A 15,834-nucleotide genomic window follows, 5' to 3' on the forward strand; every position below is an offset into this window, starting at 1 on the left:
AGTTCAGGGAAATGTGTAACCCCCAAATATTATATTAGACGGGCATTTGTTTTACACAAGAAATCAAAAACCAGGGGAAACTTTTGCAGCTTATATAACTGACTTGAGAAACAAAGCTAAAATATTGGTTTAGTGACCTAAAAGATGAGAAGATAAAGGACAGGCTTGTGTGTGTATTAATAGTTCTGCAGTGAGAAAGATTTTGCTTCCTGACAGTGATTTAATGTTTAGCAAAGCTATTGAGATTTGTCAAATCCATGAAGTTACAGAAAGGCACACAAGTATGCTTGCAAGTGATAAAGAGCATGGTTTCAGCAGGCTCCAGAGCAAGTGTAGACCGCATGAAACACGGGACTAGCAGAAGCAGGCCCAAGCACTTGGCACCAGCAACCCCTGTGGGTTTTCCTGGGAGACCCCGTAGTTTTCCAACAAGTTCTAAGAAAAGGACACAATTGGTGCAGTACAAGGGTGAGTCAGCAAAACCCAAATCCAGCTTTATTGTTAAATTTAGCAATTGTGATGCCAATCATGAGTCTAAAAAAAAAATGCTTACCATTTGGTCAGCAATGCCACATTTTCAAAAAATTTGAAAAATCAAGTAGACCTCACACAGTTATAAAGAATGGTCATTCGAAAAAGCAAGTTGGCCACATAGAGAGCTGCAATTCTACTTCCTGCATAGATGGTGTATCAGTAATTGATGAAAAGGTTGATGCAGTAAATTTGTTGGCAAAAATGAAGTCTTTTGCACTGTCCAGATAAATGGTAAATCCACCGAGCTTAAAATGGACATTGGCTCAAAGTGTAATGTTATGTCAGCAGACACATTTGCTAAGGTGAGAACTGGTGAACAACTCAATGTGGCTAGCTATGCAAAACTTGTTGCTTATGGAGGTGAAGAAATTCAAACTGAAGGCTCAGTAGTGGTTTCATGTTATTTGGCTAGGAACTGTTACAGCTGGTTATTCCATGTAGTCAGAAGACCTATGCAGTCAGTGGTATCGGAGACAGTTTGAGAATGAAGTTGCCTTCTTTTGCTAAAGAAGTTAATCATATAAGCACGTGTCCTAGTTCCAATTTTACTGAAGCTATTTTCTCAGAGTATGCTGATGTTTTCGATGACAAGTTGGGCAAACTTCCAGTTGTAACTTGGAACAGGCTCCACGAAGCATGAAAGTCCACTTTATTCACCACTGTTGTAACACGACAAATCAACGATATAAAAGTACATAGATAAAAACCATAAATATACTAGCTTCACCCTCTGTTTATAGGGCATCTTCAGAGTACAAAACTGTTCTGTTGTGCTGCAGTTTAAATAGTTGCCAATTGCTCTAATTGCTCTAATCAACATACCTAATTTGTAAAAAATGATAGATTAATTAAATAAATGAATAAATATATGGAGTCTTCACTTTAGTAAGTGTATCTGTCACACAAAACCTTACACATTAAAACCTATCTATAAACTTTAAAATAGTAATTTTATTTTAAAGTTTATAGATAGGTTTTAATGTGTAAGGTTTTGTGTGACAGATACACTTACTAAAGTGAAGACTCCATATATTTATTCATTTAATTAATCTATCATTTTTTACAAATTAGGTATGTTGATTAGAGCAATTAGAGCAATTGGCAACTATTTAAACTGCAGCACAACAGAACAGTTTTGTACTCTGAAGATGCCCTATAAACAGAGGGGTGAAAGCGCTTAGTATATTTATGGTTTTTATCTATGTACTTTTATATCGTTGATTTGTCGTGTTACAACAGTGGTGAATAAAGTGGACTTTCATGCTTCGTGGAGCCTGTTCCAAGTTTTTACTGGTTTTCTGGTACTTGCAAACTTCCAGTTGTGTATTCCATGAAATTAGACCCAGAAACCAGTCTGGTAGTCAGACCAGCTAGAAAAATTCCAATAGCTATGCAGGACAAAGTTAACGTTCAGATGGATAAAATGGTGCAGCAAGGTGGAATTTCTCCAGCTACAGAACCAACCGAATGGGTGTCACACATGGTAACGGCCCACAAAAAAGGCTCAGACAAAATCAGAATATGTATTGACCAAAGAGATTTGAACAAAGCATTTAAGAGACCGCATCATCAAATGCAAATGCATACAGTCAAGGAAGTCACAGCCCTAATACTAAATGCCACTGTTTTTTCTATCTTGGATGCAAAAACCTAATTTTGGCAAGTGATGCTTGATCACAAATCCTCATTACTGACCACTTTCAGTATCCAATTTGGAAGATATAGATTCCTCAGGATGCCATTTGGAATAAATTCTGCAAGTGAAGTCTTCCAGCGTGCAATGAAGCAAAGTTTTTCAGCTTATCTTTGTGCCGTAATAGAGTTATTGGTTGGAGGCAATGGTGAAGCAGAGCATGACAAAGTTCTAGACAGAGCATGTGAAGTGAACTTAAAAGCTCAATCCTCTGAAGTGCAAATTCAGACTACTAGAAGTTACATAATGTTCAGGCTCTACAAGGTTTGCATGGTATGGTCAATTTAGGCAAGTTTATAGCAGACTTCAGTGAGTTGACAGCACCTTTGAGAGAGCTAATGCACAAAAATGTCAGCATGGTCTTGGTTGGAAACAGCATCAGAGAGCATTTGAAGGCCTTAAGCAGAAAATTCCCACCCCACCTACATTAAGATATTATGTCATCAATAAAACAGCAACTCTTTCCTGTGATGCTTCAATATTTGGTCTTCTTGTAGTTATTAGCCAAGAAGGCAGACCAGTAGCCTGTACATCTAGAACTCTTACCTAAACTGAAATGGCAATATGCTCAAATTGAGAAAGAACTTTTGGCAATAGTATCTGCATGTTTAAAGCTTCATGATTATATTTATGGTTGAGCTATTCTGATTGAAACTGATCAGCCTGAAGTTACTACTCTAAAGAAGCCTATGCATTCAGCTCCAGCAAAATTACAAAGAACTATGCTCAAATTACAAAAGTACAACTTCAAATGGTCTAGACAAAAGGCAAACTTCTTTATCTGGCTGATACCTTATCCAGACTGCCCAGAAATACAACAGAACAGCTTCATGCATTGAATCTTGAGTTTGATATCATAGAAGTGTGTAATTTTTCTACCACGAGACTTGATGAGCTGATAAATCATACAAAGACTGATCCAATTTTGCAAAAGCTCAAATAACATTAATGTTCGATGGCTGTCAAAGCAATTTAGTGTACCACCTAAAGTGCAAACTTATTTTCCTTACAGAGATTAAGTGCTGATAGAGGATGGCATTATTTCAAAGGTCCTAAAATTGTTGTTCCTGCTTCCCTACAACATGACTATATCCAGATTTTGCATTGTGGTCATCCAGGCTCTAAATCTACCAAAACAAGGGTGCGAGAACTAGTATTCTGGCCTTCTCTAGTAAAAGACATTGATAAAGTACTTTCTTCTTGTTCAGTATGCAATAGTACTAAACCATGTTTGCAAAAACAACCACTTCAGCAAAGTCAAGTTCCTGAACTACCTTGGTCAATAGTAGCCACTGATGTATTTGAGTGAAACAAATCAGCATTACTTAGTATTGGCAGACTCTTGTTTGAACGGGTTTGATATTGATTTATGACCTAACTTAAGGTCCACTGCTATCACCAAGTAGAAGCATCATTACTCAGTCCATGGTAGTCCACACAAAGTTGTTTCTGACAATGGTACTCATTTTACTAATCGGTGGTTTCAGAAACGTGCAAAAGAATGGGACTTTGTACATGTTACTAGTAGTCCAGAATATCCAGTCAAATGGATTAGCTGAGCATGCAGTACAGAGTGCAAAGCAATTACTTGAGAGGTCAAAGTGTGATGATACAGATGTCTTTTTGAATTTACCTAATCTCAGAAACATACCCTGTGATGATATACTTGCTTCCTGCTCAAATACTTCTGTCTAGGCAAACTAGAACAACACTGCCTATTAGTTTGTTTGTTGAGGCCTAAAGCAAACACGACAATTAGAGCCCAATTATTCAGAAAGTGTTTTCCAGAAGTCCAGTTATGACAAGTCGAGCAGATTTCTTTGTCCACTGAAAGGAGAGGGGCAGTGAGGATACAAATTAAGGTTTTGACCGGATTGGTCAAGTTAACAGGTATATGTACAAAGCAGAGATCCTACTTCATAAAATCTGAGGGTGTGTGTCGAGTACAGGAGAAATCATCTTCCTATACCAGAATCGATATCGCAGCATTGTTCCTGTGATACAGACTCAATCTCAGAGCATTCCCGACCATGTTCATATTGCAGAACGTCTGAACTTCTACTTCCATTCCCGATGATGTTCCTGATGTTCCTGATGTCCCTAAAGTTGAACATTCAGAATACATTTTCCTGCCATGTGGGCCCCCCAGGCATAATCTGATGCATCCGTTGTCAGTGTCTGTCTGGCTGTGGGTAAACCGAATGGCAGACCCTTGTTGTGGTGACAGGCTTCTGCCCACCATCGAAACTCCTGTTGCAGGCAGGGAATGAGTCTGTGGCAATGCTGAGTCCAAACACTTTTTAGGTACCATTGTAGTTTCCTCATATGCAGTCTGGCATATGGAATTAGTAGAATGCAAGATGCCATGAAACTCAAGGCCTGCAGGATTTTCCTTGCAGATAAGTGGGTTTTTGTTTCCAATTTCTTGAAGTAAGTAGTCAGATGCTTTTGTTTGTCTGGCGTGAGATAAGCCATCTGGGCAGTTGTATTTAAGCTTGCACCCAGGAATATTATCTCTTGAGAGGGTACTAGTTTTGATTTCTTTTCATTTACTGTGTACCCTAGGCCAATTAGTAATCTTTTTACAAACGCCAGATGCTTCAGAAGAATGTCTTTGTTCTCTGCTTGAATTAGGCAGTCGTCCAAGTAGGGATATATTTGAATTCCTTTTTGTCTGCAAAACACAATTATTGGTGCCAGGCATTTTGTGAAGACCCTGGGCGCAGTAGATAAGCCAAAGGGCAGTGCAGAGAATTGGTAATGCATTGAGTCAGCTATGAATCTGAGGTATCTTCTGCAAGACTGTCTGACTGGGACATGCAGGTATGTCTCTTTTAGGTCCAAAGTTACGAGCCAAACCTTCTTGCCCAGCATGGGCAGTAGCTGCTGTAGAGTCAACATCTTAAATTTTGGAACTTCCAGAAACGTATTTAAAATTGACAGGTCCAGTATTGGTCTCCAGGTTTTGTCCTTTCTGGGTACTAGAAAAGGTCTGGAGTAAAATCCTTGCCCCTGCTCTTGTTGTGGTACTTGCTGAATGGCCCTCATGTCCATGAGGGCTGCAATTTGTTTTTGTGCCTCTGCCCATTGATTGTGTGGCAGGTCTGGCATACCTTTTGACCTTGGTAGGGTGTGAAAATGGAATCTGCAGCCTTGGGACACTATGTTCAGGATCCATTTGTCTTGGGTAACCATTTGCCAATTTGATGAAAAAAGTGCTAGTTTTCCCCCTAAGGGGGCTGCCAAAAGAAAAGTGCTTGGATCTGGTAGAGGAAAGTCATTGGGACTGTTTCCTGTAAGGTTGTGATTTGTCTTCTCCGCTTTTGGAGGTAGGAGCACCCCATTGTTTAGGCCTGTATAAGCCTTGGGGCTGAGATCTGCCTCTGGGATGCCTGTATCTGCCTCTTTGTGGTCTGTCTGACACTGGAAAGGACCAATTTTTAGAGGGCCAGTTCCTGCTAAACCTGGATGGTTGCACCTGTAAGAAATCCTTGACTGTCTGCATGGATTTTGCTTTATCCTCCATTTTTTTCAACACCTCTTCTGCTTTAGTACCAAACAAAGTATCATGCTGTAATTGTGCATCTAATAATTTTGCTTTAACATGATCAGGCAGATTCTGTTCCTTTAACCAAGCATGCCTTCTAATAACAAAACCTGTAGCAGCGGCCCTCCCTGCAAGAGGCCTCCAGTGAATCATAACCACATTGCAAAGTATGCTTTCCCACTTGTTCAGCTGCATGCAATAAATCCTGCAATTCCTTTTTCTCTGAACTTTCAGTATTTGTCAACAATTTCTGTTTAAGCAGTGACATTAAATATTGCTGATATTTAAGCATATGAAACTGATGATTTAAAGCCCTTACAGCCAGGGTAGCAGAAGTGTAGACTTTCCCCCACCCATCTGTCTAGAGCCCTAGAATCCCTATCAGAGGGGACAGGGTTTTTTGCAGTGGAAGCTTTAACGCCCTTTGGGACCCTGAGATATAGTTTCTGGGTCAGCAGCTGGGTTTTTATATAGGAATTTATGAGAATCCGGGACCCTGTAGTACCTGTCTGGCTTAGCAGGTGCAGGGGGTAAAGAGTCAGGGGACAGGCAGGACTCTGAAAATACATCACCTACAATATCCAGGACAGGTGGAATAGCAAGGGGTCTGTGCTGAGGAAGTAGCAGAAAATCTCTGAGCCTTTTCTTAGATTCAGAATAATCTTTGATTTCCCAGTGGAAATGCTCCCTCATGGTTTGCAGGGTTTCTCCAAGAGTAATCCTCAGGAGGAGAGGCTGAAGGAATGGATTCTTCAGCATCAGAATCCTCATAGGGAATCATGGAGTAATCCTGTTCAGAAGAGAAATCAGAGGAAATAGAAACCTGATCAGAAGAATCATACTCTGTCTCTTGCCTAGGCCTCTTACCAGGAGGGGGATGGGAACCCCTGATCAAACTAATTAGGTCTTCGGCCATTTCGAGCATCTGTTTTTTAGGCATGGAAGTCTGAGAAGGAGAATGTTGTACTTGTTTCTTTGTCTTTAGGGCTGTTTTAGTCTTTGAAGCTGAAGATGGCTTAATATATAGTTGTGTAGGTCTGAAGACACCCTCAGAAGCTGATGCCTGCTCAGCAGCTCCGGACCCATCTGAGGGAATGATTTCAGAGTGTCCAATACCTTGAGTTTCCAGAGGCCCAGTCAGCTCAACGTGGGAGTCGGAAGCGGCCTGTGGCTCTGAGGTAGCGGGCGCTAGGGGCTGCGAAAGCTCCTCACTGAGAACCAGAGAACTGTTGACTGGCCTAGCAGAGATTTCGTCGTCGGTTTTGGACCTCAGATGCCTATCCTTTTCCTTGTCCTTGTGCTTTTTGTAAACTCCGGTTGTCGGCTCGTCCGATGGCATTGTATAATTAAATCTTCGGCCAAAGTAATGAAATGCAAAATCGAACAGACGCTTGATAGTGCGTTGGTTAATCTAGCACAAAACAGACAGCTAGCAACGTTGTGATCAGGGCCTAGGCAAGGAATACAGTAAGAGTGAAAATCCTTATGAGGTATTTGCTTCCCACAAGAAATACAATTGTTAACTTTTTCTGACATCGGTCTGGAGCAAGAAAAAAGTTTCCCCAATGGGGTACTTAGCTTTAATGAAGACTTCGGTTCTGAAATTCAGATTTGAAAATCTCAGGAGTCGGGCGACCTGGCACTTGCGAACTGCTTTTGCTTCGGGCACCGTGCGGCAAGAAAGACTGAAGAAAATGGCGTTGGCTGCATCTTTTATACCCCTGGCGCACTGACGTCAGGGGGGAGGCGACAGCAACAGACGCCGGACCTAGACTTTGGAATTCTGGCCGACTAAGGGTAGACTGCCAGCAGGATAACCCAAGAGTAATGACTGCAACAGTGAAACACGATGAACATATATGGGGAAGACTTGTCCTTTAAACTGTATTGGTCACTTTTGGAAGCATCTTTGTCTTACAGTTAACTATTTCCCGTTTACTCCACATGTTAAAGTTGTATGCGACTTTGCAAAAACATCACTTCTTTAAGAGTGGATTCTTACTGACATTGTGGTTTCACTACATCAGCGCATGTTTTAATTTTCAACGTGATATGTTCCACCTGCAAGTAGTTTTCAAGGAAGAAGACGCTGCTACCAATTCAGTTAGGATGGAAATACAATAACTTACACATTAGTTTATGTAGGAGGCATTATAGGTTCAATCTTTCATGATGTCAATAAGATTTTCAGCCCTGAGAAAAATTCAGGGGGCCATCGTTATCAAACAAATAAAATTAAAAAATACTTTCTGCATAAAGTTGGTGTATACTTTATCATTAGCGAGTTAAATTTAGCTCAAAAGGTTACTTATTTGCCCCGGAATATGACTAACACACTTTAGGCAGATATAGATAAAAAAATTCTTCCCTTTCTTGTGATAAGTGATAAACAGCTCATATGAGGTGAAAAGTTTTCTTCAGAAATACACTCAAGCAAACAGTGATTTCTGAATGGCGAGAACAAATGCAAGCAGTATATGCCAAAAATAATTCTATGGAAGCCTTGTGCTACATTATTTGGCAAGGAATAACAGCATAGTTTCATTGGTATATACTAGGCTAATGACCACTATGGCCTTTAAAAGCCTAGCTGTGCAATCCAACCCAATTGTGTCCTTATTTATCATGAGCATTTATTAGGACAGGGTATGTTAGGAAGTTTCTAGAGGTTGTATGTGTCGGGGGGGGGGGTAGACAGAGGCAGACAGTAATGCCCAAACTATCAGAATCACAGGGGCCAGACTGAGTGAATTTTGGATTTTCCATCCACTGGTCAAGGTTACACTTGCTCACGAACATGTCTTATTTATGCTGCATCTCTGGAAGAAAGGGGCTGGAACAACTGAACAACAGGTAAGAAACTGCAAGTGTAACTACTTGGTGTTGCAATGATCTTTCCAAAGATAAAATAATCTGATCCAAAACAATGCATGCCCTCTCTCAAGTACAATTCCTGTCAGTTTTCAACCAAAACTTTAGTACAGCAGTGTGAAAACTTTGCTACATTTCAGCAGCAGGATGTGGCAGAAGTTTTCATCAACACAAAAAGCAGGACCTACTAACATCAATGCTGGGTAACATGAAGGCTGCACAGCCAAGTAACATGTGTGCACCACTTCCACATGCATGTAAACATTTCTGATAAAAATAATAAAGTACTGATGCTAATCTTAAAAGTCTAAGATCTTTTGAACATAAGTACTTGAGCAGCTTCAGTTTTGAAATGTTTTATTTTAATTAGCATCTATGGTTATAACTGGTTATTTACTCAAACACAAAAGTTTGTAAAGCTAAGGACCCTATGTACATCTGAATTGTGTAATGCATTTCAGGCTACTAAGAAAAACCTACTGCTTTAAAAGGTTTTAAGTCAATCAAGCTGTTCTAAATTCATAGTTCTATAAAATAATTACCTTGAAGACTTGATCTAGTGTCAAACAGCGATTGGCATCTGGATGAATTGTCCAGTAAGATACCTTTCCACCATGTGATGTTTCCCGAATGAACATATCATGTAATGAAAGATTATGTCGGATGGAATTCTGTAAGTAAAGGCAGAATTGTAACTATTTCACATGTAAACAAAAATTATTAGATACTATGTTTCTTGCCTTTCACATTTCTTAAACTTACTGTTGGCAGCAGCTCTATACATACACACACACCTCTCCCTCTCTCAATTTAATATATATATATATATATATATATATATATATATATATATATATACACACATGTATATATATGGATAAAATCTGGATAAAGGAAGTGCGTTTCTAGCATAGCTGTCATTTAACTGAAGGAAAGGACAATACTGCTCTGTATATTCAATTAACTTTCTCAAATACTCAAACCTTTGTTTGATACACTGTTCAGGCCTGTTAGAGAGGCAATTCACACGTCACCAACACAAGTGCTCATATGTACAACAACTTATGCATAGGTTCACAGGTTGGTACTAGGCTATCAGCCCTAAAGCCTATACAAGCATAGCCATAACAATTCCCTGGCTATTTCTTCCCACACTATTTACTTCCCTGCAGATTATATATGGCACATTTATGGTAACTAATAACAGAAGTCAGAACCTTTATCAAACAAACTCAATGGCTAGGAAAAAATATAAGCACAAGTGACGAATCAAGGCAAGTAGATTACAGTGAGACAGTGACTAAAGCAGTACACTGCTAAGAGACAAGCTTTTGAGGTATTACAACTAAATGCCTTCAAAGTCACTTTCCAGACTTTACCTTGCTTCAAGAGGATCTATTGCTAATGTTCATCTGGCAGTGATCTTCCAGTGACAGCAGCTGCCACATGCTCAACACAGCAGCATTTCTGCATATCGCCTTCAGTTTTTGTTTAAAAAAAGGTTGCACAGCTAAACATCAGATTTACACACATCTGGAAGCATACAAGAGGAGCATAAACATTATAGAAGGTAGGCTGTAAAACAGAGCTTTGGTTCCAAACAAACAATCCGGGATATCCTTAACTATGCAAATGTCTCCTTAACTATGCAAATGTCTCTATTATACTAATCACTCAAAGTATAACACAGCACAAGGGTAAAACACCAAGCAGAAATGACTCAATGTTTTAGACAAAACAGGCTCCCCTGAAAAAAAAAATCCAACCAAAACCATCTCTGCTCCTAGACTGGGAATCTAGTCTGTACTGTTTATTGAATCTGTGGACAGAAGTCTGGGTTTGTCACTTAACTTTTTCCACAAGCCATTAATGTGTGGCAGCAAGTCTACCGTGCAGCTGTGCTGCAATGGGGACCATAGCTATTTTGTTTTCATAACAAAAGTTAATGTGACACCCATACTGGCAAACTGTTCAGCTGTATGGAAGTTTAGCTTTGTTTTGTGTGTGGGGAAAAGCTGATCATATTTCTCTGAAATATAAAAGATGCGCACTAACCATACTGTGTGACCATTAAGGAAGTCTTCTCGAGCACCTGTATATTCTGGCTTCCTTTTTTTACTGTTCCCAGCTTAGCAGTAACTTTCCCTCTCTGTTCTGCGCACCAAATATGTGCGGCTCACTCTTGCTGACACACCTGATTTCACTAACATTAAGAGCATATGAATACCCTATCCCACTCACTTCAATTGTATCCACTTAAGCAGTAAAACAGGAAACTGAATCATTATCAAAAATCATACACAAAAAATATAGTCATTCTTACCTCATCAGCTGATCTACTAAAAGGATTCAATATTAGGTTACCATCCACAAGTTAGCATACTTTATTTGTAATTCTCAAACTCAGGGGTGTATTTGTGCCCTGACGATGGAAACTGAAATCACACAAACATTTCTTCTCCACCAACTTCCAGTCTGACAGTACCTCTAGCAAGTACCCACCTGCAAACTAACATTGAAGAGTTGGTGATTCTACTACTATACAAACTGATAAGAGTGCTTATCTACAGGATATATGGGAAGATACAACAGCAAGGGCTAGTTAGAAAGTGATTAGAGGTTATTCATACACCATCATGATGACCCTTTTTATAGAAGAACTGATAGAGTGAGGTGCTAGTTATCAGTTGCAGCTAACATCAAAGATCATACTTGATGGGTACTAATACTGCAGTCATTCTCAAGGAATAAAGCCAATAAAGAAGCAATCAGAGATAACACAGGACTGACTGGAATACAAAGTACTAGGTGGCATCTAGCCAGAAAGACCAAGTCAGAGGCCATGCAGAAGGACACGAGGAATGGAGAGGTGCAGACTAAGAGTCATAGTGATCAAGACTTTCAAGGTCAGATACACAGCTATCTCCAAATAAGAGACTACTACACCACAGTTAGGTGGAACTGACAGTGGTGCACAGAATACAACGGTTACCTCCCGCAGACTGGAGGTAACAGTACAGCCCTCAATCCCAGGGAGTTGAGACACAAATTCCAACCTAAACATGGACCTAGATATTTCTAGCAGACCCTTCCAAAACATTCACAACAATGGCCACAGAACTGAGAAGCCCCCACGATTCCTCCATGCTCTCTACCAATGCAAGATAATAGAAAGGCAACAACTGTCCAGGTACAAAGAATAGCTCTACACGAATTAAGTAAAACAGTGAGGCAAGGTTAACTCCTAAAATCCTGCAAGATCTCAACAAAGAAGGGAAGCAGAGACAAAAGGGGAAAAATCACCTATGTATAGATTCCCATACCCTTCAGCCAAAGGCTAAATGGCAGATAGGCAAGCAAAAGTGGAAAAATCTACACTTGAAGACAGAAAAACAAGTTATGTACTCACCATAATGATAGATCTGTGTTGTCCGCTTTCATCCTTTCTCAATGTACGAGTCCTTGGATCATAGCCAGATCGCACTTCGGACACTAAGTTTTGCATATGGTGTTCAGGCTCCTTCCCTTACCCATAACCCCCTTGCGCTGGACAATGTACCTCAGGTCGAGTTTGCCCGTCTAGAAATAGACAAAATATCTGAAGTAAAATTAAGAAACCACTCGATAGGCATGATCTTGAAAAAGAACATCTGTGAACTAAGGCCATGTTGGCCAAACCAGTGCGGGGTTCAAAGGACAAAGAGTCAAACGTACAGAAGGAGGTTGGGAAGTTGAGGAAGGACAGAAATGAACACAGATTTGTTGTTATGGTAAGTACACAACTTTCATATCTCGTTGTTTGTCCCATACGTTGAGGGATGGGCAGAACAGAGTTCCCAGTTACTATAACACTTGGGTGGTCTTAAGAGATATTCCAGAGCACAGTTGACCCAAAAGATGCTCTCGACCTAGATTGTAATTCCAGGTTATAATGGGAAATAAGGGTATGGCCCTTGGACCAAGTAGCTGCAACAGATGTTATCAAGTGGTATTCTGGAAAAGGCGGCCTCAGAAGCTTTTGGAGGTGTAAGCAGTGATGCATGCCTTTGTTTATAAGCATGAATGATGCATTCAGAAAGCCAGTGGGAGAGACAGACAATAGATATTCCTTTTCCCAGTCTTAACACAGGAGTAAGAAAAAAAAAAACTGGCCTGTCTTCCTGAGGGCTTTTGTCCTATGCAAATAAATTTGACTGGTGATGAACATCCAGTAAATACAACTTGCATTTGCCTCTGTTTGTGAAATTTGTGAAAAAGAGTGGAAGATTAATTGAGGATTCAGAAGCCACCTTGGGAAGGAATAAAGGAAGGAAGTAGGAGATGGTTGTCAAGCACACTGTCTTTATGCAAAAACAGACTGGGGAGGCTTAGAGTATAGGGCATGAAGCTCATACATCCTCCAGGCTAAATTAATAGCAACCAAAAACAAAGTTTTCCAATACAAAAATTTAATATCAACCTTATTGTCAGCCTCAGAGGGGGAGAGAGAGAGAGGGGGCTGGATCAAGGCTTGCAGTAAAATTGTAATACCGCAGGGAGGAACGGATTACTCACAGTGCAGAAGAAAAGTTCCACTGGGGAAAACTTTAGATAGTCTCAGAGATGTGGAAAGCTATAGCAGCTCATTGTACCTTAATAGTAGAGTAACTGGCTCCCTTTTGGAAAAAGTGGGTTAGAAAATCCAAATGAGCAGCAAGTGAAGCCAAGAAAGGGTCAAGACTGTTCTGAGCTGCCCAAATGGAAAACCTTTCCCACTTACTTTTGCAAATGCTTCTTGTCAAAGGTTTCTATGAAGAAGTCAGAATATGAATAACTGATTATGAAAACCTGGACTGCCTAACCATCAGAGGAATTGGAGAAGCAGGAGGTTAACTTGAAAGTTATGCCCAGGTGAAGCAATCCCCTTGGATGAAACAAAAGATCTGGAGCCAAGCCCAATATCCAGGGAGGGTGTACTAGAGGAGGCCTGAGAAAGGAAACCACACATGTCGATGCCAGTAATGTGCGTGAAGTCTGACTGACCTTCACCAAAGCTTTCTGTAGAAATTTGGGTATCAGAGGTGTGGGTGGAAAGGCATAATTGAAACAAGGAGGCCAGTTGTGGATCAGAGCATCCCTTGGTGACTCTCCTTGTGGGGTTACAGCAAAAAAAATTTGCTGCACTTGATGTTGTGACGAGATGCAAAGAGATCACAGCAAGGGATATTTGTGCCACTACTACTGGGTTGGGGGACTACTAGAAAGGAAGACTATATCTCTTCAACCTGTTCTCTAGAACATTTGACTTTTCTGAAATATGCATTGCTCTAATAAAGCAGTGAAGATGTTGCCCACTGCCATATCCTCATGGCCTCAACTTAACTGATGAGATTTGGTCTCTCCCCATTTGTTGATGTAGCAAACTAAAGACATGCTGTCTGGACAGATCACATCCAAAGGAAGAGGATCCTGGAAGGCCTGCAATGCTAGGAGAGTCACATCTCCAAGATATTGGTCCTCTGACTGGGACCACGTGCCTTGGACAGTCTTTCCTGGAGATGCCCTCCATTCCCACCCCAAGAGGAAAGCATCATGGTCATTGTGGCTAGTGGAGAAGGAAGACTGAAGGGATGTCCTTATGAGGTATGTGGAGATTTCAGCCACCACTGAAAGAGTTCTGCAAAGGTTTGTCAAGGACACCTGGAAGGACACAAGTTGATGTCTTGACCTCAAAACTGGCAGAGTCCACTGAAGAACACAGATGTAGGATCTTGCTAAGGGAACTAAGTTATCTGAGGCTGCCAAAGAGCACAGAAGGCAAATTAGTTTTACTGATGATTTCTAACAGGGGAAAAACAGCTAGGGCTCACTGAACAGATGAAAATCTAGTCTGTGGGAGCTTTGGAATTTTAAGCTTTGTGTTCAAAACTGCACCAATGAATGCTAAGGATTGTACTGGTTAAAGCATTGATTTTGTTAGATTCACTGTAATCCCCAGGTTTGTACAGAGAGCGAGGGGTTTCTGCCAGGAATGAGTAGATCCTGTGGTGAGAGCGATGATGAGCCAGTGGTCCAAATAATGGAAAACCCAGAACCTCTATAGTCAGAGGTGAGCTGCTACAACCGCTATATATTTAGTAAACACACGGGGACTGTGGTGAGACCAAAGGACAGGGCTCTGAACTAAAAATGACTGGCACCCAGCCAGAAGCAAAGGAACCTCCTAGATTATCCAACCATCTTTATATGGTAGCACGCATCCTGTAAGTCCATCAAGCACATCCAGCCATTCTTCCTAAGCAGCAGAAGAATGGACTGCACCATGACTATCCGGAACTTCGTTTCACAAATCTGTTTAGATATCCAAGGTCCTGGACTGGAACTGGATGCCAGTTTTAATTTGACACTAAAGAATCTTGAGTAAATTCCAGATTGTCTTGGATGACACTGTTATTTAGCAGATTCCTTATTGTTGAAGCCCATTCTTCCCTTTGAAGGAGGTTGTACATCAGGAAGTCTTTTTAGGGTGTAGGAATTAAGGGAATGTAATGGCCTCTGGTTATGATCCTCTGCACCTATTTTTCTTGAGTGATGGAAGTCCAGGTTGTTCAGTGCAGAGATAAGCTCCCCCAGCTGTCTCTAGAGGAAGACAGTCTGACAATTATTCAGAAGCACTGAGAAGGCCTCTCAGAAAAGGGATTCCTGAAACCATGATTCTGTGAACAACCTTTAACTAGTGGGTGATGCCCATTACTACAGTTCCCCCTCTACCAAAGGGGGCTCTGTCCCTAGAAGTGTCAGGTATAAACCCTTGAGACTTGACACATCCTCCTACCTCCTTCCTGATTCCTCATAAAGGTCCTATGAAGAGTCAAGGATATGACCCCCTTCGCAGAAAGGGACTTACCATTTTGTTCACTTCTGGAGATAGTTTCTTTAACTCTGGGACCAAGAGTGCTGTCCCATAGAAAGAGGCATTAAAATGTATCTTAAAATGCTCCACAAAAATCACACAGTTGCACCAAAGTGTGCCTTCTCATGGAAATGCCAGTGCCGGCTGACAGAGATGCACCCCTCATAGTGTTGGAGACGATGCACACAGATACATTGGACTAAGACTGAAGGGTAGCAAACTGACAGCAGCTGTCACCCAAAACCCAAACGTATCTTTCTTGTTCTTTTTCCACTGTTACCAGAACTGAATGTAAAC

The 15,834-nt window shown here is 40.8% G+C and overlaps 1 protein-coding gene across 2 annotated transcripts in view; it reads right to left on the reverse strand.

Annotated features, from left to right (window-relative positions):
- FOXM1 (forkhead box M1) overlaps nucleotides 1-15,834 on the reverse strand; it is a gene marked incomplete in the record, with an annotated part of 465,907 nt that overhangs the window by 187,277 nt on the left and 262,796 nt on the right. For both annotated transcript variants that reach the window (XM_044087601.1, XM_044087602.1), the window contains 1 exon segment: nucleotides 9,188-9,316. In XM_044087601.1, the coding sequence (XP_043943536.1) occupies nucleotides 9,188-9,316 (129 nt within the window).

Source organism: Protopterus annectens, chromosome 11.part0 (assembly GCF_019279795.1).
Source record: "Protopterus annectens isolate FY-2018-M chromosome 11.part0, PAN1.0, whole genome shotgun sequence".
Taxonomy (NCBI): domain Eukaryota; kingdom Metazoa; phylum Chordata; order Ceratodontiformes; family Protopteridae; genus Protopterus; species Protopterus annectens.